Source organism: Hyalella azteca, unplaced genomic scaffold (genome assembly GCF_000764305.2).
Source record: "Hyalella azteca isolate HAZT.00-mixed unplaced genomic scaffold, Hazt_2.0.2 contig5706, whole genome shotgun sequence".
Lineage (NCBI taxonomy): Eukaryota > Metazoa > Arthropoda > Malacostraca > Amphipoda > Hyalellidae > Hyalella > Hyalella azteca.
Window position 1 is genome coordinate 427,144 of NW_025935888.1, and position 24,815 is coordinate 451,958.

Consider the following 24,815-nt stretch of genomic DNA (forward strand, 5'->3'; position numbering starts at 1 on the left):
TTCGTCCATTCGTTCGGGAATTTCCCGATTTATGATCATAATCATATCGTCAGTTATATTCATAAAGAATGATGATCTTTATGACTTATATTCATAGGAATAATATGTTGCCGGTCAGCCAAAGTGGATCGTCCACCTCGAAGTGCAGATTAGTATTAGATTTGGGTACTAGAACATAATAGTCAGTATAATATTCTTTCAAATCTTACCCTATCTTTTTCAGGATCTAAGTATATTGCGCTCTGGCAAAATATGCCGTACGCAGCTTCAAAACATATATTGATTCACTTGATTTGAAACGATTCACAATTCACTTGATTTGAAAATTTTCAAGTGATCAAACTCCGCTTATTTAAGGTTGAATTGTAATTCATTTGTTATTTGTATTGAAAATTAAAAAAATTAAATTTATTATTTTGTATTAATTTTTTCAGTTAATAACTGTGCTTCATTTAATTTGAAGTCATGTATGTTGCAATGATCGCAATTTTGCTGCCCCGTTAGATATGCTCGAAAAACTGAGTTCTCAAATTCTTTGATTTAGATATATGGTCACTTATTATTTACCCATTGATTGACACTTTTCATTATTTTTTTGATGTGTATTACGTTAGAGATACTATTAAACGTTCATTTACGATTATTTTGCTATAACGCTTGTCCCGAATTCCGTGATATTCGTGCTTGATTTCACAGTTTCTTCAGAACTTGTGCAGTAGGTACTGAAACCTCCGGGATTTTTTTCTTGTTTTGCCTCCGGCAATAAGGGAACGTGCGTGCGTATGATTCTCTTTAGTCTGTCCTCGAAGTTTGTACGGAAATATTTTAGCGTGAATGCTACGATATTCACAGGCTGGGAGGTCAAGCCTATCGCCAGTCTTGTATTCGACTTATTTTTTTTTTGTTAAAGCTGTTGTTTTCATGAATATTCGAGCCTAGTTCCTGTAACGGTTTGGTTTCTTGATCGTGTTCCCTGACGTGTTCTTGTATGCTTCTGACTTATCATTTCCCTTCATCATACATGCCCCGAAAAGAAATGTTTTAATTATTTAACTTGAAGTTCGCTATATCGTGGTGAGCTGAAACGGAGGATCAGAGTGCGATTCATCGGTAAATTTCAAGCGAAAACTTGGTGCTGATGTTGGCAGTGAAATGGGTTTAAATGAATAAATTGTGTGAATTTATGGAAATTTTGCAAGTTTCAAGTACTAATTGATCTACCCCAAGATATCCATGTATTTTATTTTTTTTTTGCTCGCCTATAATAAGACTGTGTGATAACGAGTTTGTTTCCTGCTTTTTTTTCAGATTGCACGTGAGATTGAAGTTCACAGACAACTTCAGCACAAGCACGTCGTGCGCTTCCACCGCTACTTCGAGGACGACTCGAATGTCTACATCATCCTCGAGAACTGTTCTATGCGGGTCAGTACAGTTTAATGGGCTTTCGCACTCCATTACTTATAGTTTACTGTTCAATGCTCAGGCTTTATGGACTCTTTGCATTCATGCTGAAGTAGGACAAACTTAAATAATGCTATGACTTCAATCATGCTATGTGTGTGATTAAAGTGTTATGTCATGTAGAGATAATGGATAGTTTTAGTATTTGCAATCTTTATGCTATGATTTTGGCGCTTAACGACCTATCGCGTTCAATACTAATTACTAGAACGCTATGAGCTCATATAGACGCAACTATGTTAACGTAAGGATTTTTGGAAAAACTCTCCTGTTCGGTACTTACGGACAAAATACTCCATAGTTACTTTGTTTTAGTTTCCATGGCCGAGATCCTCGTCCGTACTTTGCTTTCGGTTGGAGTTAGCCTGCCGTTGAGTGCTGTAGTATATGAACCACCTCTTTAAACTAGCAAAATTTGTGGAACAGTTAGCTGGGTCACGAGTTAAACCTTGAGATTGCACGCCTGTTGACGTACCTTTTGGTGTCCGACATTCCGCTTTTTCTGAAGATTTCGCGAAGTGAACAAATCCGTGCTGTTATTCTCGCTCGATTATCGACGATGCCAACGCCAGAGATGTGAGCGTGCATCTTGGGCAGGCCAATGCGTGAGTCGGTCTCGCTCTTGCTTTTATATCGTGGGTTTTTGTCGTCGAGGTTGTTATGTGAAGTCATATATGTTGCCATTATCGCAATTTTGTTGTCATGTTAGATAAACTCGAAAAACTGAGTTCTTCTTAAATTCTTCGATTTAGGTGTACGGTCACTTGTTATTTGCCCATTGATTGTCACTTTTCATTATTACTTTTTTGTTGTGTATTACGTTACAGAAACTATCAAACGTTCATTTACGATTATTTTGATGTAACGCGATTCACACACGTTCAACTTGCCAAAAATGGGAAGAATCTAAAATGAAACTATTGTATTTTTTAACAAACTATTACTTTGATATATTATTATTTTTCCAATTAAGCAGCACGAAGACATTATTTTCTATATTTCCCCGTACCTAATTCATTTTTCCAAGCAAAATTGCTAGCAGAAACGAAATTGTACTGAACTGGCATTTTCTAAACACTTCCTTCATGCATTGTCAGCGGGTGTTGTTAATGCGAGCCGCGAATGAACGAAGCATGGAGAGGTTCTATTTGTTCCTATACCAAGGAACACCACGTTTGACATGTCCACACACGCGTATAGGAAGGCTATATAGGGAACAACTAAGAACATTAATCCGTGTCCAAATTCAGTTGGTAAAGTTTCTTTCAGACGTCTTAGCAACCATATATTTCATATCTCAAACTGAAGCATGGGTAAATGCAAATGAAGTGATTGGCGTTGATTGACTTCTCTGCGAACTGGCGTCGTGCTTGAACGTCGGCAGCTTGGATGTTTTGGCGTCGTTAAGAAAACGGCTCATTAGAGGCGCTCGTTCTAGTGAGCGTCTGCAGCAACTGTTTACGCTTAATGTCTCGGCGGGTCTGTGTACAGTGTACAATGAGTGCGGGTCATGGCTTAGTTTACACATTGCCCATCTGCTCAGCTGCTTTCGCTAAAATCAGACTCGTAAACAGACTCGTTTGCTTGTGGTGTGCATGTCTCTGCTCGCGTTACCAACACTTAAGAAATTTTTCTCGTCCCTAAGGCAACAACCCAGATTTAGGTCGGCGCCTAGCACAAATTCTAGTTTATTGCTGTTCAGGTTACAGTTCGCGTTCCTCATACAATCATTCATGAAGTATAAATTTGTATTGAGGGCCCATGCATGTGTCCATCATTATGGCTAGTAGTGCTCCATTTTGTTATTCCCTCTTCTGCATGCTCGCTTGTATAGCTAATTTGTACGAACGACGAAGACATTCCGTATAGGTCTCGGCATGTTAGGTGTCATTATCCTGCTGCTTGACTCGACGCAGCGCCAGACAGCGACGTCATGTTCATGCATGCCGTTGTGTTCGTGCCCATCGAACTTTATCTGACGACGAAGGCGCAGCGTGGCGAGCTTATAGTGGCCACGTAGAGCCGCTGCAGGGCTGGCAAGTCGAGGCAGCGATGCGTGACGCGGCGCCGTGACGTTGCGCGGTTCAAGGCTCCTGACAGGCCAAGCTTCAGCTCCTTCACTTCAGCTGTCTTGGAGCGTCAATTTGGGATGCACTTTAGATATTCTTAATGGCGGTGATTGGAACTAACGATGATACGATGCAGTTTTCAAGTGTATGCTCAATGAACTTGAGCTTTATTATACTTAAGTGCAAAAATATTTTCGGCCATCCGTTATCATAAGGGAGATGATAAAATTGGTGTCTGGGATTCACTAGCTACATTCGTATGGGTAAAATTAATCCCTTTGATTGTATCAAATCAGCAACAAGAATTTATATATTCGTAGTTTGTCGGTCCTTCCGTAGGCCATTCGTTGGATTGGTTGGAACTTACGGCTATCTGTATTTCTTATGAATAAAATGCAAATATTATTGTGTGTGTTTCAGTCTCTGGTACACGTGCTGAAGTACCGACGGACACTCACGGAACCTGAGGTGCGCTTCTTCATCCACCAGCTCGCTGAGGGCGTTGCATACATCCATGGCGAGGGCATCATTCACAGGTGAATTATTCTGCGCATTCACGGCCTTGTCCAGTAAACCCATTCATACCGGTGTTGTAGCAATCGCCGTCTATCTGTTCCGGTGCTTGATTCTTGCGCACTCACGATTTACATGTCGAGTTCATTTGAAGTCATGCGACTAGGTTATTGGGAAAATTTGCGAAGAAAATTGGTTTATTTGCTCCTTTTGATTTCCCAAATTCCTACTTTGACCGAGATAATTGATTCGTATATAATTAGTAGTTAATTCGACCAATCATTGTTAATGGTTTCTCTTTGAATGGCAGCGGACGCTCCTTAGAACGTATCCTCTTATTTAATGTCGGCTTAATCCTCGGTAAATCGCTTCAATGGCTAATATAAAATGATTTGCAGCTCAATTTTATTATTTATGTGCAACTGTTTGACTTTTATTTCTAGACTTCTCATGAACTTTGCGGTGATTGAGATAAATTTAATGATCTTGGTACGTTGCAGGGACCTCAAGTTGGGCAACATGTTCCTCTCTCAGGACATGAACGTTAAGATCGGAGACTTCGGACTTGCCACCAGAACGGCGGACAATAGACAAGTGTGAGTATCGCTCAGCTAACTGAATAATTTAGACAACTCTATTATTAACAAATTCTTCGAGAAATGTATTGTTACAAATAATATGCAATCAACAAATGCTGCCAACAAGTTGTCTACTGGTGTTCGCTAATGGTTCATCTTGAAATATTAAATAACACTTCCCCTTTTCTATTTGAATTTTACTTTAAAAATTTTCCTGCTGTTCATTTATCTGTCAATGTATTGAGTGCGCGAATATTTATTTGAATTGCATTCACATTACCTCGCTATTTATGAACTGCTTCCACCTGCCTCACGTACAAGTATTTGTTCTCATCTAGACAAGAGAACAAAATGTACATCAGCCAAATGACACAATTGTTGCTCATTTCTCGTGTGTTAGTGTCGCTGTTTATCGCTTAATTAGGGTGCTCGAGTGGCGCTTGTTCTTGTTAAGTGCTGACACTCGTCCAGTGCCTGCAATCGCGTTAATGCATTAACGAGAACGTCGGGCTACCGGGCTGGTCATTACCGGCATTAGCGAGCACGCCACCCAACTCCTGCCACTGCACGCCACCCAACTCCTGCCACTGCACGCCACCCAACTTCTGCCACTGCACGCCACCCAACTTCTAAGTGGAAATATCTTGAATTTTTGTGGCATTTTCTTTGAAAATTTTTGGCTAACTTGTGATTTCAGCAATTAAGTAATATGAATGCTAACCTTGGATCGTATTTTAACGAGAGCTAAAAAATGATCATTGACTCGTCTAAAGTCATCTTATTTTCATCTGGCTGTGTGTAGGCGTCAATGATTTGTTTGTGTGATGTTAAACATGAGTGTAGCCGTGCTCACTTGGCGGACAGCGATCACCCTCGCTGCATGATTGTTCAATCTATCTTATCTTGCAATGCTCTTGTATAAACTGCTTGCTAAGTGACGGCAGCTTCTCTGCCTCTTGTTGCTTCACCAAAGGCGTCCGTCATATCGTGATCGCCCTCTCGCTTATCTTCTGAAAGAATAGAAGTTTGTTTACATTATAATAAGTCGGCATTGCGAATGCTCGAAGCTTGAATTACGGTCTTCAATTTGAGAGAATTATTTTATGTGCTACTTACATTCCGAATGTTGTGTAACTAATTTACTGATTATAATATCTCCGAAAAGTTGAAATAATTTTGCCTTTAAGAGATTTTTTTGCGCGTTGACTCAGAGTTCGACAGATTAGAAGTGAAAACTGTGGCACCGTTGAAGTAATTAAATATTCTAGTATGCGTTTCCACGAGATCGCATGATTTCCGGTATGAAGCTTTATCTAATTTTTAATTTGGCTAACACTTAGACCAAAAAGTCATGTTTAATGACAATAAAAAGCAAGTTCTACCATTTCTACCCTACATATGTTGATTTCAGTCCTTGCCGCTACCCCTAAGCAATTCACTATAGTAGCACAATATGTGCCCGCCCTCTGTACAGTTCTCGCATCGGGCTGTCGGACGCTCAGGCAGCCAATTGATATTAGCGTCAATTTGTGGGGGTCGTCCGCTTCCTGAGCCTCCCATATTGAGCCGTCCCGTGTCGGCGCTCGATGCTTTTCTTGATTTGCTATTGCATGACGTTTGCTTATCACTTGCAATACTACCTGCGAAATTTTACCATACACATGCGATTAAAAAATGAGCAGACTAGAGCGCGCTGAAAGCATACTGTGTATATATAAGTGACCGCTTAAGCTATTTTTAGGCTAAATAGTTGTGAGATCCCACTGTCGTTGCATTTTTAATGTACATTAATTGGAGCGGTTACTGTAACTCGTACTTTATAAGGAATGTTATCCCGGCTGTCGATTATTTCAAATCGTTTCTTCATACATGCCGTCCCTGAGGTTTTTATAGCGTGGACTTTAGATGACATTTTGTTCTTCGAGTTTCGTGGAATGAGGCACTTCATTAAATCCATTTACAATGCCGAATAAGACCTCATGCGCGAGTTTTCTTGGTATTTGTCGATAAAAATTCCTATGTGATTGCGATGCCTGCCTGAGTTGGACTCCATGCTATTTTCCTGTAAGTGATCTATTGAAGCTGTTGAGTGTGTAATTACTTCTTTGTGGGCGGTAATGAAATGAATGTTCACGTTCGTGAGCGCGGCTGTAAAGACGACAGAGGCAAGACTTTCCTGTGAACTCGACCTTTTTTGCGCGTCTCCAAGATCTCTTCAGTGACACTGTAATTGCTTCCATCGCTGCGCAATGATTTTTTATTTTATCCCCAGAGAAACATTCCTTAACGCCTCACAGGACTTTTTGTGAATCGTCACTGCTCCTAAAGGACGAGAAGAGATGGTGAACGATAGAAGGCTACCAGAATAAAAGCTTCGTGTTGATAGTGAGGAAATTGCGCGAGGTTGCAAGCCATTCAGTTCCTTGGGAAGCTGCCACTAGAGACGACGCAAGGCGTAGATTTACTTTAAATTCGTTGTGAACTTCTTCTTTTAACTTCCTGGTTTATGCTCAGGAACATATTTTATCGCCTGTATAATATTTACCGTGCTTGCATTTAGTATTTGGATGGGACTATATTTGTTCTTATAAGGAATATTGCAATACAAAATTCATTCAAGAAATCATTCCTGAAATCTGTACTCCAATCGCTACTAATTGCTGCAAACTTTTAACTTGATTATTGCATTATTCCAATAAAAAGTTTGACAAGACAAGAATTTTTCCCTTGTACTGCAGTAAACATACCGCACACATGTATGCCACGCTCACGCACATGCACCGCGGCAAGCTCGTACATGTTTAGCAGCGTTGGATTATTCCATTATTCCAATAAAAAGTTAGACAAGAATTTTTCTCTTGTACTGCAGTGAACATACCGCACACATGTATGCCACGCTCACGCACATGCACAGCGGCAAACTCGTACATGTTTTGCTTGGCGAGACACTACCCATGACCGGCACATGCTCGGATGCACTCGGGAAAGCCTGCTATGCTTTCCTTGATGGCTGGACGTGAGGTGGTAGCAGCGTTGGATCATTGCATTATGCCAATAAAAAGTTAGACAAGACAAGAATTTTTCCCTTGTACTGCAGTAAACATACCGCACACATGTATGCCACGCTCACACACATGCACGGCAGCAAACTCGTACATGTTTAGCAGCGCGGACTGCATGCTGGGTCGCAGTCACCCCGCCCTGAACAATGAAGTCGTGCCGCGTCACTCTCACCCACCGCTCCTCCCTGCCTGACTACAGCGCCTCAAAGTTTCCTCCGCGCTGGCATCTTGCGCGCCACTGTATGCCTCCGCCTTCACTCCTTGTATTCAAACGTTTGTCGCTGCTATAATTTCGTATTTAAAGTTTAATTTAAACAAACGTCCGGCTGTTTCGCCCTGAAGATTATGTTCCTCTGAAATCATTTGAACTTCTGCTACCGCAAGACTTTCACTTTTCATTGTTATTTCATTATATAAAATGTTCATATTTGCCTGCTATGTTAAAGTTGCAATAGTTTATGTGCCCTGTTGAAATTATTGAGTTGAATATGTTTTGAGGCTGCAAATGGCTTGGCTTGGCCACTTCGTGAATGTGACTCGCCGAGGTGTGTCGAGATTGTTAATTGACTGATGCTTATTACAAGATACTTTTTGAAGCAAATTTTATTCCTATTTTCTGATTTACGTCGTCTATAGACGCGCCTACGTAGGTGTTAACATTTCTTACATTTTTAATTTTACCAGTTGGTTGCAGGGAAAAGAATTAAACGAGAACTCCGTTCTCTGACGGGATGTCTTGTTAGTTTCTTTTAATAGTTGCATTATGGAGTTTGATTACATGTACAAGAAGCGACTGTAATTTTTGCTTGCGTCTATTAAGTACTGGATTACGTCGAACTTGGTGTTTTCTGCTTCTTGAAGCACTGCTCCATGTTTATCATAGTGAATGGTTGAGATCATCTCTCCCAAAACCAGTCCGCAGTATACCTCGTGCAAGTTTGGGCAATGGTTAAACTTTTGGTGTTCAACTACAAAGATGAAAAGTTGCGCTCTTGGAAGAAGGTCTCGCCTTCCATGCAGAAAAGAACGCGGGAAAGGAGAAGAGGGAAGGGTGGTGGGAGCTGCGTGGGCTGTGCCGCTGAGGTCGTCAGGATCAGTGACCAGCTGATCGACGCCATCCCCTCCCCACTCCCCCTCCCGCATGTTACCCCCTTGCATGCACCCCTCTCCCTTGACTCTCCCCCTCTTCACCGAGCCTCACCGCCGTGGCTTCTGCTGTGTGCGCCCAGCCTTGTGGTTGCGGGGTCCGAAAAAAAACTCATTTTTCAATACAGACACGCAATTGCTACTATGAAAATTTACTAGCTGATTTGTCATTATCCACGGCTATTGCAGCTTGCAATAAAATGGCTTGCGTTGCATTCATAACTACATAAGTTGTTGACGTGCATTCCTTAGTTAATGTTACGCCTGCAAGTCGTCAAACGATCTCCGCATCCATAACTAAGCCTCATAATATGTTGAGTTCCGTCGACTGGCAGCTGATCGGCTCGGAGTGTTAGCGAGGGTTTTGATGTGCCCTCGACAAATTCAAGATAGCAGGAGACCTGTCAAGGACTTGCTGCGTTGAGATAATGAACTTATCTGATCAAACTAGAACGTAACAAACACTAGCAAAATGCCCCAAACGGCCACCATCTTTCCATGAAATAATGCAATTTATCATCGTTTCCTTCCAAGAAGCGTGAGCAACATTCTTAATTTGGTTTTATAAACAATGCACCATGCTGCGCACGCAAAAGGTGATCGCGAAAGTCCGGAGACACTCCGGGTTTGGTCGAGCGGCGCCGCGGTTTCCACTCTCGGTCTGCTGTTATTTGTCTGCTATACTACAACCTGTTCCTGTCGACATATTTTTTGTGTGGCCATTAGCTCATGTTTGGTCTCCTCCCGGCACCTGTTCATCGGGCATTGAAACCCGTCTGAAGCATGCTCGTGTTAGACTTGTTTTATGCTTGCCTTGTTATGTGCGCTATTATGGGTGCGCGATTGCAAGTTTCTGTTCGAGATTCGATCAAGTTCTTCAATCAAATATTTCAGAGCTGGCATCTTTAAAACTAATTACACTAGATTTAAACGACACGAGTGAATTACTCGGCGAAATATTTGTGTGCTGGAAGGACCTGTTGCGCTAGCAAACTATAGATAGCATGCGCACTGCCGAAGCTGCTCGCCGTTGTGGCGTGCCTCGATAAGGAACGCTGCGGCCGTCACCTCGATGTGTGGGTTGCATTGCGAGGTACCGCTCAAACTTCTTGCTTGCTCTGCCTTTCCAAGTCGCTGGCACTTCACACTCGCTACGCCCTACACAAAGGAAGATGACCCCGCCTCTGGGTGTCTCATTCTCACCTCACCTTCCCTTCCTCCCCTCGTCTCTTTCACACGCACATTTCGAGCGTGCTTAGTTCTTACTTAATTTATCCAGTATTGCGTGCAACTAGCATTTATCGCCTTCTTTATTAAGTTTTACTGCTCTGAGGAATGCTATGGAACCGTCGTTTTTTTCTATGTGCTATAGCTACTGAGACGGTGGTAAGCTGGTTATGTGTGTACATATATGTGATATATCCATCCCCCATTAGTCTGCAGTCTGCCTCCCTAACGTACGCGGCCTCCCGCTATTTCAAGCGCAAGGAAATGAAAAAAAGATTAACACTTGATTTATGCATTAAAGAATAAACGGATGACTCGATTCTTATCGATTACTTACTTCGCACTTTGGTTTTATTTGTGTGGCATTGACACTGGTCTGTTTCCTCGCCTGTTGGTCATCGCCTAATCTTATCGAATTGTCCTTGCGCCGCTAAACATGATTGCGCAACTTAATGCAATTTTATTTTATAGAGTCGCCTAAGCTTGTGCTCTATATCTTTTGTATATCATGATATTTATCGGCTTTATCTTTTTGTTTACAGGACAATATGCGGAACTCCTAACTACATCGCACCTGAAGTGCTAAACAAATGCGGTCACTTTTACCAGGCCGATATTTGGGCTATAGGTTGCATCATGTAAGTTATATTTTATTGTCTTGGTATACTCGTACTAATAACGCCAGTCTCTGTGTGGCTGAATTTTTTTAAATCTTATATCCTAGGACATTTGTTCTCTGCTTTGACAAGTGTCGTCAAAGGTTTTACTGCAAACACCAGACTCATGCGAGTTCTTGTTTGCTTCTGTTATCGCTCTAAAAGGTTCATAATATTGTAAATATTAAGGTTTAGCCCTTTTGCTGACCCCATAATATAATTTTATGATGGCTGTGTTGATCTTCGGGGCGATAATAAAATCGTCGTTAACACATGCTTCTATCGGCATCGCCCGTTGAAGTTCTTGTACGTACATTTTCAAGATTATTAGTTATTTCAATTTTTTTTATTTTCTTTACTGTCGGGAAAGGGTATTTAGAAAGCTGTTTACTATGTTATCGGCTATTGAGGTATTGAGGTACTAATGGTTATCGGCTATTGAGGAAATTTAAAATTAAACTTACATCAGGTACGCGTTGTTGGTGGGGCAGCCACCGTTCGAGACGGACACTTTAAAGGAAACATACTCGCGCATCACCAACAACCAGTACGTCATCCCGCCCTTAGTGAGTTCTCACGGGCGCTCCCTCATCACTGCACTACTTCATCCTGATCCCAAGAGCAGACCTTCAGTACCCGAACTCCTTAGACACGATTTTTTCACGAAAGGTGAGCATGGGAACTTAAATGTTATCCATTCAAAATGACACTAGTAAACAAAGTCGAATTAGCAGTGGGATAATCTACACCTCTATAGTTCGCAAGTAACTAAAATGGTAAACGATGCTTTTGAAGTTACAAAAACATTTTTAAAATATAAATTTGTTCTGCCCGTTGCAGGTCTTTTCCCTCGTAGCCTCCCGACGCTGGCGTGCACGCAGGTTCCACAGTTCACTGTGGACTCGTTAGTGCCGCGAGTGTCGGAACCTACTGACCTCCACCACCAACAGCAGCAGCTGCACTCTCAAGTTATTTCTCAAGACATCAAGAAAATTACCACCTCAGTATCCACTCTTAGATTACCCAACGTTAAGCCCCCTCAGGATAAGGTAGGCTATTTTTACTGTATTAGAATATGCTCTTATAACAACTATCTATGAATGCGTCAATGTACTCCTCGTCGTTCCCGACTCGAGCTCTATCGGAAGGTTTTGTACTTCTCATTTCTGATGTTGTTTTAGAATCAGTTAGTTGCTATCCATACCAATAAAGTATTAGGTGCCTCGGCGGCAATTATTCCGTAGTGGGCATGGTTGTTAATGTACCATGAAAATTTCCATTCTTCAGAAACTCAAAGGGTGTGCCTAGAACTGAGCTTATTGCACTCGAACTGCGTCACTAATTCAACTTTTTTCTTCACAGATATCAATATTAACGGACAATTTAGGACACCAGATACCTGAAATGAACCACCGCAACGAAATTCTCAATGAAGGTATCAGTTCTCCTCCCTCCCCTCCTTCCCTGCACCCACAGCAGCGATACATCTCCACCCTGCCTAACCAAGTCAACCAGAGACCGTCTCATCAGATGGCCTCTCCAACAACCATATCCCATTTATCTAAAGATGTTAGAAGAAAAGATTCAAATGGAGGTAACAACGGGAACCGTCTATTCGAAAAGCTCACCTCTGTCATCTATGCTACTGACGGGAAGAACACGAACTGCTTGGGCTCCTTGGTGACGGGCAGGAAGAGGGAAGTGACCTCAGGGACTCTCTACAACCTGCTCGCCTCTTGCCTCGACAGTATGCCGGACGGTGAGAAGTTGCCAAGAGTAAACTATTCTATTTATGCTTATTTCTGTGCAGTTGCCAAGGTTAAACGATTTATGTTTATGTCTGTACAGGAGCCTTTATTTTATCAGCGGAACATATTGCTAAAAATGAAACATTCGGGCTGATTTTTTTTTTAAAGGAATACTGAAAATTTGATAAGTTTTACTCGCCGCAGTGCAAAGGTTCCTAAGAAGAATTTCGGATTCATTACAGATTATTTCAATTAATTTAGTATCAGGATGTGTTATTTGATCAATTGTTAACCGTCTGTTTGGTTTTCGGCCATGATATTCTTTAATGTGAGGGATTAATTTTTGACTTTCATTCTCCAGGCGTGACTGGTAACTTGATCCACCAATCACACACGCCGCTTTTCATCTCTAAATGGATCGACTACAGCAATAAATACGGCTTCGGATACCAGCTCTCTGACAATTCCGTCGGTGTTTTCTTCAATGACCTCACGAGAATAAACATCAGCGGCGATAAGTGGTAAATAACGTCGAACATTAATTTCTCCTGCATCATTATTCACTATTGTATAATTAATTAAAATGTGTCCGAAGATTTCTTCATTGTAATGCTAATTTGATTTGTCCTGCAGCCGCGTAGAATATCACGACTGCAGCGGTCGCTTGACGGCAGTGGCAGCGTCAGCATGTCCTGCCTGGCTACAGGAACGCTACCAACTGTTGCGTTACTTCGCCACCTACATGGATGAGAACCTTACAGGTGCTGGGGATAAAACTCCACCACCTCACACCCCTAACCGGAGCAGTAGTAGCAATAGCAGTGCTAACAGCAGCACCAGTAGCACTAGCAGCACCGGCAGCGGTGGTAGTGGTACTACTGGTGGTGCGTGCAAGAACGCGTCCTCTCAAGTCATTCCTCACATCAGGCGCTGGGACAGAACGCCTAAGAGTATCATCATGCAGCTCAGCAACGGCACGTTTCAGGTAAGATTTTTGCAGTATTATCAGCATTTCCTGTACTTTTCATTCTATCACGGGTCTCAATACAATTTCCTAATTACATTACTGTTTATATTTGTTGCCCATTTAGTCCAGAGATTCGTGAAATTATTTCGAATGAGTCATGTTGAAAAATTGGCTATTAGTTTGAAATTTTTTAAAATAATGACGGATATAAAATCTTATCGCATGAAAAAAATTCGGTAACACAAGGATACATTTATTGCAGATAAACTTCTTCAAAGACCACACGAAGATCGTTGTCAGCGGCGAACGCTGCGACGAAGACGCGTGTCTGCTCTACATCAACGCTGATCGCCAGAGCTGCGCGTACCGCCTCGCTGACATCGCCAGCGCCGGCTGTGACGCGGCCATCAGAGAGCGACTCGTGTACGCCCTCAGCTGCCTCAGACAATACGCTGAGCTCGATGGCGAAGAAGTGTAGTTCATGCAATATTATTCCATTATTTGCTCGTCTAAATCGAATTCATGAAGTTATCTAACGGATTTAAACTACGCATCATCACTTAGTTTGTGTTTATTCATTGGATTAGTTTATTAACGTGTAGAAAAACCACTAGACATGAAATTATTCAATATGCGAGATGTTTATTGAAGTTTTACAACATTTCTTATTAATGTTGATATAGTGTGTTGATTAAACAATGGAGCGGTTCAATAAATTATATTTATTTGTCAACGTCAGAGTAATGATTTGAATATTAAATAAAATGTGGCTAACATTGTTTGCTGAGCGCGGAGAGTGAGTTTGTTTGCTTATGACACTCTCGAACGCTTGAGTTATCACATCGCTCTGAAGTCAATTCCCCGGAGATACCGAGGCCAAAGAGCTACTGATGAGTTTGCAATGTCAAAATAAAATCAATGTTATTGAGTTTTATGACGCGAATCAAGCTTTCTCACATTTTGTTCTCATCACGGAAATTGCTTCTATTTGAATTACGGAATATTGCTTTTCTTTTTGATGAGAGGTTGCTCTGGAAGTGTGATAAAAAATTGTTGCTCAATGGACAGAATTTACGTTGAACCTGAGTGAAAGAAACGTGATTCTCTCTCTCGAACTTGACGATATTTGTTCTTATAAGCAATATACCTAACTTCAATCGTACTCCTTCACAATAAAACATCTCAATAATGTATAACTTAAGATCTTGAATTCTCTCTAGTGTGATGATGATAGGAATTGGTCAGTTCATATGTTGAATTAGGTTTAGATAGTTAGTGTGCCAATTAGTGTGAGATTTACCTGTAGTTTACTGGTATTTCTGTTTCGTATCAACTTAATACCGACAGGGTATAGTAGATCGTAAAATATTGAATTGATTGGTCGCTATTCAAACAAGATTTATTGTACCCTACCATCTCGTGTTACAATTACTTCCCCACGAGTATCAGCTTTTCAAGGTGGCCTGCTTCAATTGAAACTATTTCCTAGATTCAAATATCTTGAGCTAAACTTTCTCATCTTGAAGCAGCTTTACGGTTGGCATAATATTTATGCACGCTAGAGAACCCTAAATTGTTTCAATGGTGCCTAACTATTGAGAATGGTGATTGAATTTTTCATGGTTGCACTACCGATCGACACTCGTGGAAAATGATTTGCACCTGAACGCCAATGATGTGTGAATTCTTTAATTGGTAATTCCGTTATTCAATTTCACAATCCAGCAGGATTTATTTATTACAGCATCATGAGATTGTTAGCGGCGCATAAAAGAACTCAACTGCTCATTAATTTAGTCCGAGGGTTTTCTCTATGATTTATAGTGTGGACAACGCTTTACCAACCGAGACAAAACATTGAAAAGATTTCTAGCTTCCCGTAAGAGTTTGTTGATTTGGCCGTGTCAACTGCATGGCATCACGCAATATGCTAGCAGCGCTTAGAGCTGCAGCCGTGAACTATACTTGATAATGTGTGCTTAATGAGAAGCATCGTCTAAAGTATGTCAATACTTCACTGCCATCTATTTCTTTGAGCTCTTCCTTGTATTTATTGTCAGTATTTATGGGTTTGTGTCTTAATTAACAGGAGACTGCCATTAGCAATGAAGTCAATATTCCTTTTTCCTAAGTTAGGTTTATTTACCACATTTTTCACTGCTCCCTTCCTTTATTATTAGCTAATTATCATGTATGAAATTTATGTGTATGTTGTACATTTCTCTGTCTTTTCGTGATTTCTCACTAATTCTTGTGAAGGACTTTGTAATTCTTCGTTTATCTTCCTTGCTGTTACCTCTTACCTCTTACCTGTCCTCTGAATATTATCCTTATGTTAATGAAGTTGTTATGTTAGTATGTACAGTGTTGGTGTTAATGGCATTTGTTGGTCTTGCTTCTGTTCTGTGTTGTGTTGTGCTTGAAACTTTCTTCTTATGCGCTCAAATTTTGTATTAAAATTTGCTCTTCCTAAGCTCAACCATTCGGAGAAAATGTCATGAATTTTCGTGTCCAATGTATTTTGGACGAACTAATTGTTTCGTAACCATACCCTAATTTTAATTTTAATGTGTATCTATTGAAAACCAATAATGCAATCTTCATTGAGCATACAAGAATGTTCGACTAAAGTCAGATTTTAGTTCAGTGATGGTATTTTCAGATTTACCGAACCGCGATTGTCGCAAAGGCCATCTGACTAAGTATGAATGTTTTTCTGGCTAAAATTGTTCTGATTGATGATTTACTTAGTTAAAACAGTCGAATCTTAATTTTTGGTTGCCCATTTTTTCATAAATTACCGTATTCATTACCACAACTTTTCTCTTGAGCAACTTTTGAATGTGATCCAAATATGCCACAGGGATAAGTGTTCGACCGTCTAACGCAGTAATAGCGTCAGGTGTCCTGGACTACTGAATTATTTGTAGTTCTAAGATAACCTTGCGATAACTTCCCACTTCCTGTCTTCCGATCTGTTTAGAAAAATACGCTCATCTGTNGGACCGGGCTGCACACAAAGCGTGCGCGGTGTCAGTGCACGACAACGTCAGTCTTTCAGCCACTGCGTGGTGTCTCGTTCATGTAAATTTACCGTGATTTTGTTAATAAAGGAATGATTTGCTTCTTGCCTTTCAATGAAAACGCCTTTCTTAGGTTCTGACAATTTCAAGTGCCTTGATCATGCTCGGTATCAGAAGTTTCCAAGGCGATTTTAAATGCCTTGATGTTAAAAAATTTGCAGCAATGCAGGCAATAATAAAGTCGTGTTGATTTCTAGGGCTACACGATGTGCTGTATTCATGATATCGACTTCGAAAATTCGTCAACTTTTATAATCAAGAGCATAACATATGGACGAATAAAAGTAAATACGATCTGGTCGCTTTCACGATGCTGGGAATGTATTGTGAAGCAAGCACTGCAGACTTAACACTTGTATTGTCATGGAGAAACCCAGATTAGGCATTGAAACAATAACAGTACAATAATTAATACTAACACGCTGGAAGAAATGCAAGTTTTTCCATAAAAATGCAGTCTTAGCACTACCTCATGTGAGGCCATTGAGAGGCTATTTTTCTTGAATTATTTTATCCGTCACTTCGAGAAAAGGAAATTGGCAAAGTGGAATTACGACATGAAGCACGCAAGCTTCTAAATATGACCGATGCATTCAACATTTTTTATATTTTCGCATTTCAGGGAATTTTATTCGATATGCATGGAGACCCGCATAAGAATCTTGCCCAAACATTGAACCAAACAATCAGCGAGAATATGAACTAACTACCTGATGATAAATTGGGAACGGTGCAGAATTCATATCTCTATTGTGATGCATCTCAAGAAACTGTATTGTAATGTCCTTTTAACCTTTCATTTTGTGGATCAAACGGATTTTTCAAATGCAACTTTGCTGGAGTATCTTGGCACATCACTTCAATGGTCCATTTTCCAGTGGTCAGAAAATCTTTGTCTACCACGCTGCCGTCCAGCTTGCTGACGTACCCGCAAGCTATGGACGTCCCGAGAGCTACACCGAACTCGGCTCGCCGTACGGTTCCTACGTAACGTCCGTCCCTTTTTATAGCTTCTTGACCCCACAGGGGGATTTTAGGGTCATCCAAGATAAACGTAACTAATTTCTTCGTAATTCCCTGTATTTTCTGCTGCTCCAGAGCTCTTCGACCAAGGAAGGGAATGTCAGTTTTCAGCTTGCAAGTGAAGGTGAGTCCAGCTTCCAAAGGTGTGTCGTCGGGACGGATGTCGCTGTGCCAAAGCCTGTAGCCTTTCTCACACGACAGCGAATCCATGGCCCTGTAGCCTGCATTTCTGAAGCCAAAAGCCTCTCCAGCTTTTTTGACAGCCATGTACACCGGTACGGCGGAGGTTTTCGGGACATGAAGTTCCCAACCTATTAGAAATTAGGAAGCAACTGTAAGAGCGAATTTTTTTATGCTGCCAACTAAAGTGACAAACAGAACAAAATACGATTATCAGCTGTAATTATCATAGAAGCAGATCAAAGCCAAACTATAAACTCACCTAATTCCCCGACGAATGATACGCGTAGAGCACGCACTTTATGACCAGCTACTTCAATGATTCGGTGGGAGCTGAAGGGAAAATATTCGTTGCTGAGGTCAGCAGACGTCAGGCTGCTGAGCAAACTTCTACTTTTGGGTCCCTGAATAGAAAAGACTGTCATATCTTCAGTGTGGTTGATAAGGGAAACTTTCCAGTTGTTGTTACGAATTTCCTTGACTATGTGGGCGTAGTTTTGAGTTGCAGCCGCACCGCCGACTGCAAGGTAATAGCCAACGCCGTTGTAACTGGGATCACAAGGCGAGCCTTTCCCGCCTTGAGCGACGCTCTGAAATGTACGAATGGACTTCTCTGATCTCGCACTAGCCACAAGCTTGGAAAGATACATGAAGGGCTCACGACAGCATTCTTCTTGTATATTTTAAAGCACTCGTGGCGTTCAAAGCAGTTATTACTAGCCTTCCAGCCCCGAGTAACTCAACAGTTTTTTTAAAAAAACTTTTTATTAAACTACAAAAAAACTTGTTCCCAGCCTACAAAATACCCAAGGGAGACTTCAAACCCCCTAATATGTTCTAGATATTGTGTTACTCACGACTGTAAGATCAGCCTCGATGCCGCCGTTCTTGTTAAGCATACAAGTATAGACGGTGGAGCCTTCCGGCCGCCTCACGTCGGCTGAGAAGAGGTGGTCCGCTGCTTTGGTAGCGTCAGGCCCGGTGAGATAGAATTTGCCGAAATACGACATGTCAAACCCAACAACTCCCGTTCGACACGCGAGACATTCTGCATTGATCTGGTCACAGATAAAAATGTTGTGTGTGCTATTGAAATCATTTATTAAATGAGTAGACAAGGACAAACATTTTGGGAGTACATCGTTCAAATTTCATTTTGAAAGTTGTCAAATTTTAATGACGGCTATTAGTGAAAGAGAGCTTCAACTATTCAGAATTCAAAGCAAAGGAAATTGCAAAACAATTACCTTATTTTCCATGAAAATGTATTGGAGACCAGCTACACCATCAGTTCAAAATGTTGATTTAGAATTCTAGGTTGATTTGCGATTTCAGCAATCAATTGATCTTAACACTGACGGTCACTTGTACTATATCGAACAACTTAACAAGTTTTGCAGTATATATGAGATTACTCACTAGGTCGTGATGAACAGGGAAATCGAAGGAGTACTCTTGCTCCAGAGCTTTGACGTATCTTTGGTCTTTGTTAACGGGTGTACCGTATGAACCATACCAATCATACTTCTGCACAGGAGTTGGTTCTACGTTGAACCAGCCAGGCCTCTCCCAGCCGTGTCGCTCTTGGAAAACACATCCGGCCTCTTCCAAAACCTGGAAAATCAAGCAAATAATTTGTGAAATCCTGGTACACCAAGTGGTCATATGTGTGAACGATAATTACGGACCATAACTAATTTTAATGTATCGTGCAACAATGATCGATCGACTCACAGCATGAAGAGGTGACTTGCGCTTTCCTCTTCCAGCGAGAGGTTCGTCGTGAGGGAAGACGATGCTGTAGTTCTTGGCATAAGCTTCATGGGAGCGCTCTCTGACCCATCTTTTGTCTCCACATAGCGGCGCATGGTACCTTCTGACGTCATAAGGAAACATGTCGAATTCCGGTCGTCCATTCACTACCCACTTTGCGATCTGCTCGCCACACCCGCTGCCGAGCATCATCCCGGCGCTGTTGAAACCGCAGCAGTGGAAGAACCCTTCGACCATCGGGTCTTCTCCTGCACACGTTGATATTTTATGAAAGATCAGCCTTGTTACATCAACCTTTATATTATGTATACTTTTATGGTCAACATTTGTTAGCGGTGTCAAATTCTGCCTTGATGCACTTAAAAGGTGATCTGGAAGGTATTTAAAAGACTTTAATCTGGTAAAAAATTATCTGTGGAATTAACTCACCCATTATAGGTTTGTGGTCCGGAGTAAATGATTCTGGTCCACAAACAGTGGATTTTACACCCGTATTTTCCAGAACTGGGATCCTCTTGATGTGGCCTTGCATCAAAGGATTGAACACCTCATAATCCAAGTCATACAAACCGAACGCAAAGTTAATGTCAATCTGTATAAAGAAAAAAATTGACATGAAACAAAATGCAAATATACAAATGGAGAGAACGGTTGGAGAAATTTCAACAAATGATGGGAACATTGTATCATTTATTATTTATATCAATTTTATAAATATTTATAAAATTTATTTTATTATTTTATTTATTATTTATTTATTTTATTATTTATATCAGATTAATGTGGCAAATTTTACTGAACCGATGATTCATTTTCAAATAATGTTTGATCGATTGTATGCACAATGGTCTTGAACTATTCTTAAACAATCATGTAGCATTGGTCAATGACAGCACAATCTCTGCCATAACGATGAATTTCGCAGAACTTCATAAGGATCGAAGAACGGCATAGACATTACCTTTTCAATAATTTTAGGGTTGGCCTCGTATCCCCCTATGGAGAGAGCATCACCTTGCAACCTCAGATAAGTAGACGAGTCGTAGTCACGAACATTAGGCATGTTCTGAATACCAGGAATTTTTTCCGTAACGACGTAGGCGTGCTTCATGGGCACTAAAGGCAGCTTCAGGTCTACTTTCGAGGCAACACTGTTTGCCCACACACCCGTTGCATTGATTATACAGTTGGTCTTAATTACTCCTCTCGACGTTTTCACTTCGGTAACTTTTTTACCGCCCATCAATGCGGTTGTGGTTTTGATGTCCATGAAGTGACAGTTCTCCAAGACTTTCGCTCCTAATTTTTTCGGCACTCTGGTCAAAGCGTCGCATAGGCCAGCAGGATCCACGGTGCCTACAAATAGAACATATTTTGAATACTAACTTTTTGATTACCAAGCACTAACTTTAGTTTCGACGTATATTTTAGGTTTGAGATAAATATGAGTTTTCTAAGCTATTTGTGATTCAATTGATTAAATATTTTTACGTTTCAATCAGTAGAACATTTCCTTTCAGGTCTCCTTCAATAAAAAATTGTTTGTTTGAAGATAAATTAACAGTCAATCTAAAATTTTTATCATATTACTAGTACATACCGCAACCAGGAGAAAATAATGTGCCGTATATGTCATCAACGTTCATTAAAGGGTAAAGCTTCTTAGTTTCCTTTTGGTCAAGAAGAAAACACTCAATCCCTAAAGCCCGGCCGAGTGTCGCAGTGCGTTTCAAGTCGTCAAATCGTTGCTGAAAAATAAATGTTATTTAGTAAATTGTGCACTGGCACTTGCAGTCAGCATACATAAATGACATAAACTATAATTTTCCCTTACGACCTGCAGCAAGAGCTCCAATTTCACCTGGCTCGTAGCATATTTTTGCAGCCTTTGCAATATCAATGAGAATGTACAGTTGCCGTTATGATGTTCTATTCTGAAACTGGGCTTGGATCTAGTTTTTTGTAAAAAAAAATCACGCTTTTTAATTTTATAAGTGCCAAAGATGGATAAGCATAGACGCTGAGGCTACATTTATCCAATGTTATAAACAACGAGTTAGCATTCCCAGTGCATTCACTCTGAGGTCCCAGGAGCAAAGTTGACAGTTTATTTCCCGTGAGGGCACGAGCCCTCAGTGGGGGCGGAGGAGTTATGCTTATAAAAGGACTGCGGGCGCTTCATTATAACGAAATCGAACAGTGACTACAAATAAGCCTATACGTATTAATCATGGGCAAAGAAGTTGGCCGCATACCCATTCTCAGTGTACTGCCTTTGATACATTTATAATAAACATTATGCTCAGAAAATATAGTTTATACGTATTATTATTCACAGCAGTCGTATACCCAGTCTCAGGTGTGTCGTAGAATACAAATCAACAACAAACAGGGGCGGTGAAAACAAACGCCTCGAGAAAGGCCACTGCCTTAATAATATCACAATTTAATACTGTGAAGGACTTGATGTCGTACCTTATTAGTCGCAACAAAGAGGCCTCCATTGTTGATCCATCCAGGGTTTACGCCTGTTTCCTCCTCTAAGCCTTTGATAACACTTAAAGTACGATTCAGAATTTCGGTCTCTGTGTCCGTTGGTCGGAGATCCCAGATGAGGCCCGCGGTGTGCCATGTCGTTCCTGAACAAACTTGTTAATGACTTATCAAAATTGATGAGAGAATACGGTTCTTTGAATGATGATGAAAAATTATACAGCAATTCCATGCACTTGACACGTTGGTCGTTAAAAATGGATAACATACAGTGGACAGTTTACGACACATCGACAACGTAACCGTATAGATATACATTTCATTCTTTTAGATAAATATCCTAATGCATGATCAGAAAACAAAGTCTTAGGAACGAGGTCTCACCAGCGGTAAGTTTATTAGCCTCAACAAGTACAGAGTTTGTGACGCCAAGTTTTGCGAGATGGTACAGCGCGCTGCATCCCAGAGAGCCGCCGCCGATCACTACAACGTCTGCTGAAGCCGGCGCTGGCGTTTCATCAAATAAAGGCTTGCCAGATGCGTCCAAATTCGTGGCTTTCTTAGTTCCTCTTCTAAATGACAACAGAGGGCCTCTTTTTGTTGACAATAACTCGTAAGAACCACTAGCTGTCGCGTTGGTGTAGAAGTTTTTTGACTGGAAACAAGGGAATGGTCCTCCCGGGGAATTAATCAATGGTTGCAGTGATGAACTGTGTGCTGATAATCTCAGAGTGCCCTTCACTGAGCACGTTAGCTGCCTGTTTGAGAGGCATAGGAAACTCATCGTTCTAATTTGAAGTTCTCCAATATTTCAAAATAACCATAAAAAATCTAGAAGTAGCATATCCACATAACTGCTGTTTAAAGACTAATTTGTTTACTAGCTAGAAGAAAATATCAAGAATTATAACAGTTCCATTAAATTAATTATATATAATTTCACTCCAATAGACAACAACAAAAATCTTCAATAATCATAAATTGTAAAACGATAGCTATGTCTTTCCGATAAAGAAGAGAAATCATTCACTTATTTGGAACGCGAATACAAATCCATAACAGTCTCAGTCGGCAACTAATGATTATCTGCAGGAGTTGCAGCGTGGAACAGCTCTACATTCAGACTAAATTATTCACAAGCCAAAGAGCAGGGAAGCCGCAGGGAGCTCCAGTATCATCTCACCCATGGTAACAGATCCTTTCAAGGAAAGAATACAAGCTAATCTTATCATTGATTAGATATGAATTAGATGTACCGTGTACCATCTATGTAACCATCCCCTTTTGATTGCGTTAGAAACCAGATATATCCTGATCCAACCAGCACCACATGCGAGTTGTTTTCCAATGAAAGAAATTTCATTCTTAGGAATTTGATAGATGGTATGAAATTTTTCATTTAATGAGAACAAAGAAATCCCTGGTCGAATTTGAGTCCTCGAGGTTAAACAGAACTCATTAACAAGTTTTAATTGATGCGGGAAAAAGTATCGCACTAGTCTAACGAATTGTTTATTTGCTACCAATTTACTATTATTGCAATTAATGTAGTTCTATTATTACTTTTTGTATAGTAGTTTGTTCGGTAGTACACGAGAATTTTTTTTTAAAACACCAATAAGGACATGTAAAGTACAATATTGACTTTTTATGCAACAAGAAAAACCCAAACCCCCAACCCACTTCCGCTTCCCAGTCAGACAATTTTAAAGGACACTTAAGAAAAAAGTAATACAATTTAACACCACTCACTAGTTGATTCTTTTTCATAGAAAAATTAAGTTACCTAGAACTCGGTCCAAAAGTTCTAACATTACACTTCCTTTGTTTGAAGACTGATTGTTAAAGTGCAAGGAAGCAATAACTCAATGTTTGGATAATAATAAGAAAAAAATTTATAAAATCACAAATGAATAATTACGAGAGTGCAATTAAAGTTAATATCATACAAATTCTCTTAGTGTAGACTGTAGAGGTCGATGCCACACGAGGAGCAGTGAGCACAGCAACTGCTGCGATTCCTTCAGGTTTCGTTCAACTTTAAAACTCAAGGTCACCACAGATCCGAGTGGTCGCATGCAAGCTTCGTGATCGAAGTAATTTGATATTTACTACTATTAGTACAGTTTTGGATGTATTTCTAACAAAAAACATTTATAAGCTGCATCAGTTTTCGAAAGAATTTGCATGAAATGTCAGAATTAAAAATATGTTAAAGAATCAATGTTCATAGGCACTGCTGCATTGTTAGAAGATAGCACAACGATTAGTACACAACAACAAACAGTTTGCAGTATTTCAATTAGTAAAGCTATACAAAGTAGGCACTCAACAAGTAAAACATCCATTCGTAATCCTAGAGCACTCTTTGATTGAAATATTACTGAATTTGTCACGGTATTTCTAAGTTTAACTTAAGCATAACGAAAATAAATATAATTAACTAACACAAAAAAAAATTTAACTGCATGTAAAATTGCTTTACCACAAGTAAAATTTTCTAATCGGAAGCAAAATTATAGAGTTGTAAATCATGTTTGTTTGAGTATACTACGTTTATGTTGCGATTCATCTCTTCCTCACCACAGCTTTACCACAACACCAATCGCCAGTTAGTACGTGCTTGACTGACGTACAACAGCTGACTGAGCCTCAGGCTCAGTCAGAGCTTCTGCTTCTCTCATATGAAGACCCTGAAGGTTGCACACGTCCATTAGTGCCATAACGCTCCGGTAAACGTGCACGAGTGCAGGAATTTCGTTTCAAACCATCACACTTAACGTAGTTCTAGTTTTTAGAACAATTATATTTCCAGCGTTCGTAGCACTTTTAA

The 24,815-nt window shown here is 40.5% G+C and overlaps 2 protein-coding genes across 2 annotated transcripts in view; one reads left to right on the forward strand and one right to left on the reverse strand.

Moving 5' to 3' along the window:
• The window catches only part of LOC108675394 (serine/threonine-protein kinase PLK1), a 71,650-nt gene extending 55,225 nt beyond the window's left edge, over positions 1–16,425 (forward strand). Inside the window, exons 3-12 of the mRNA XM_018163405.2 lie at positions 1,309–1,425; positions 3,954–4,069; positions 4,547–4,642; positions 10,602–10,697; positions 11,185–11,384; positions 11,556–11,764; positions 12,078–12,474; positions 12,825–12,984; positions 13,097–13,448; positions 13,693–16,425. Coding sequence (XP_018018894.1) covers positions 1,309–1,425; positions 3,954–4,069; positions 4,547–4,642; positions 10,602–10,697; positions 11,185–11,384; positions 11,556–11,764; positions 12,078–12,474; positions 12,825–12,984; positions 13,097–13,448; positions 13,693–13,908 — 1,959 coding nt within the window. The 3' untranslated portion in view covers positions 13,909–16,425. The remainder of the gene's footprint in view (positions 1–1,308; positions 1,426–3,953; positions 4,070–4,546; positions 4,643–10,601; positions 10,698–11,184; positions 11,385–11,555; positions 11,765–12,077; positions 12,475–12,824; positions 12,985–13,096; positions 13,449–13,692) is intronic.
• A 427-nt stretch (positions 16,426–16,852) lies between these two features.
• Positions 16,853–22,884, reverse strand: LOC108675385 (sarcosine dehydrogenase, mitochondrial). Its single transcript, XM_018163393.2, has 10 exons — positions 22,367–22,884; positions 21,965–22,128; positions 21,090–21,237; positions 20,451–20,845; positions 19,919–20,081; positions 19,451–19,737; positions 19,136–19,330; positions 18,574–18,774; positions 17,979–18,306; positions 16,853–17,847 (listed from the first exon to the last, which is right to left on the reverse strand). Exons 1-10 carry the CDS (start codon positions 22,764–22,766, stop codon positions 17,276–17,278), a joined length of 2,853 nt encoding a protein of 950 aa, XP_018018882.1. The 5' UTR covers positions 22,767–22,884; the 3' UTR covers positions 16,853–17,275.
• Positions 22,885–24,815: the final 1,931 nt, after the last annotated feature.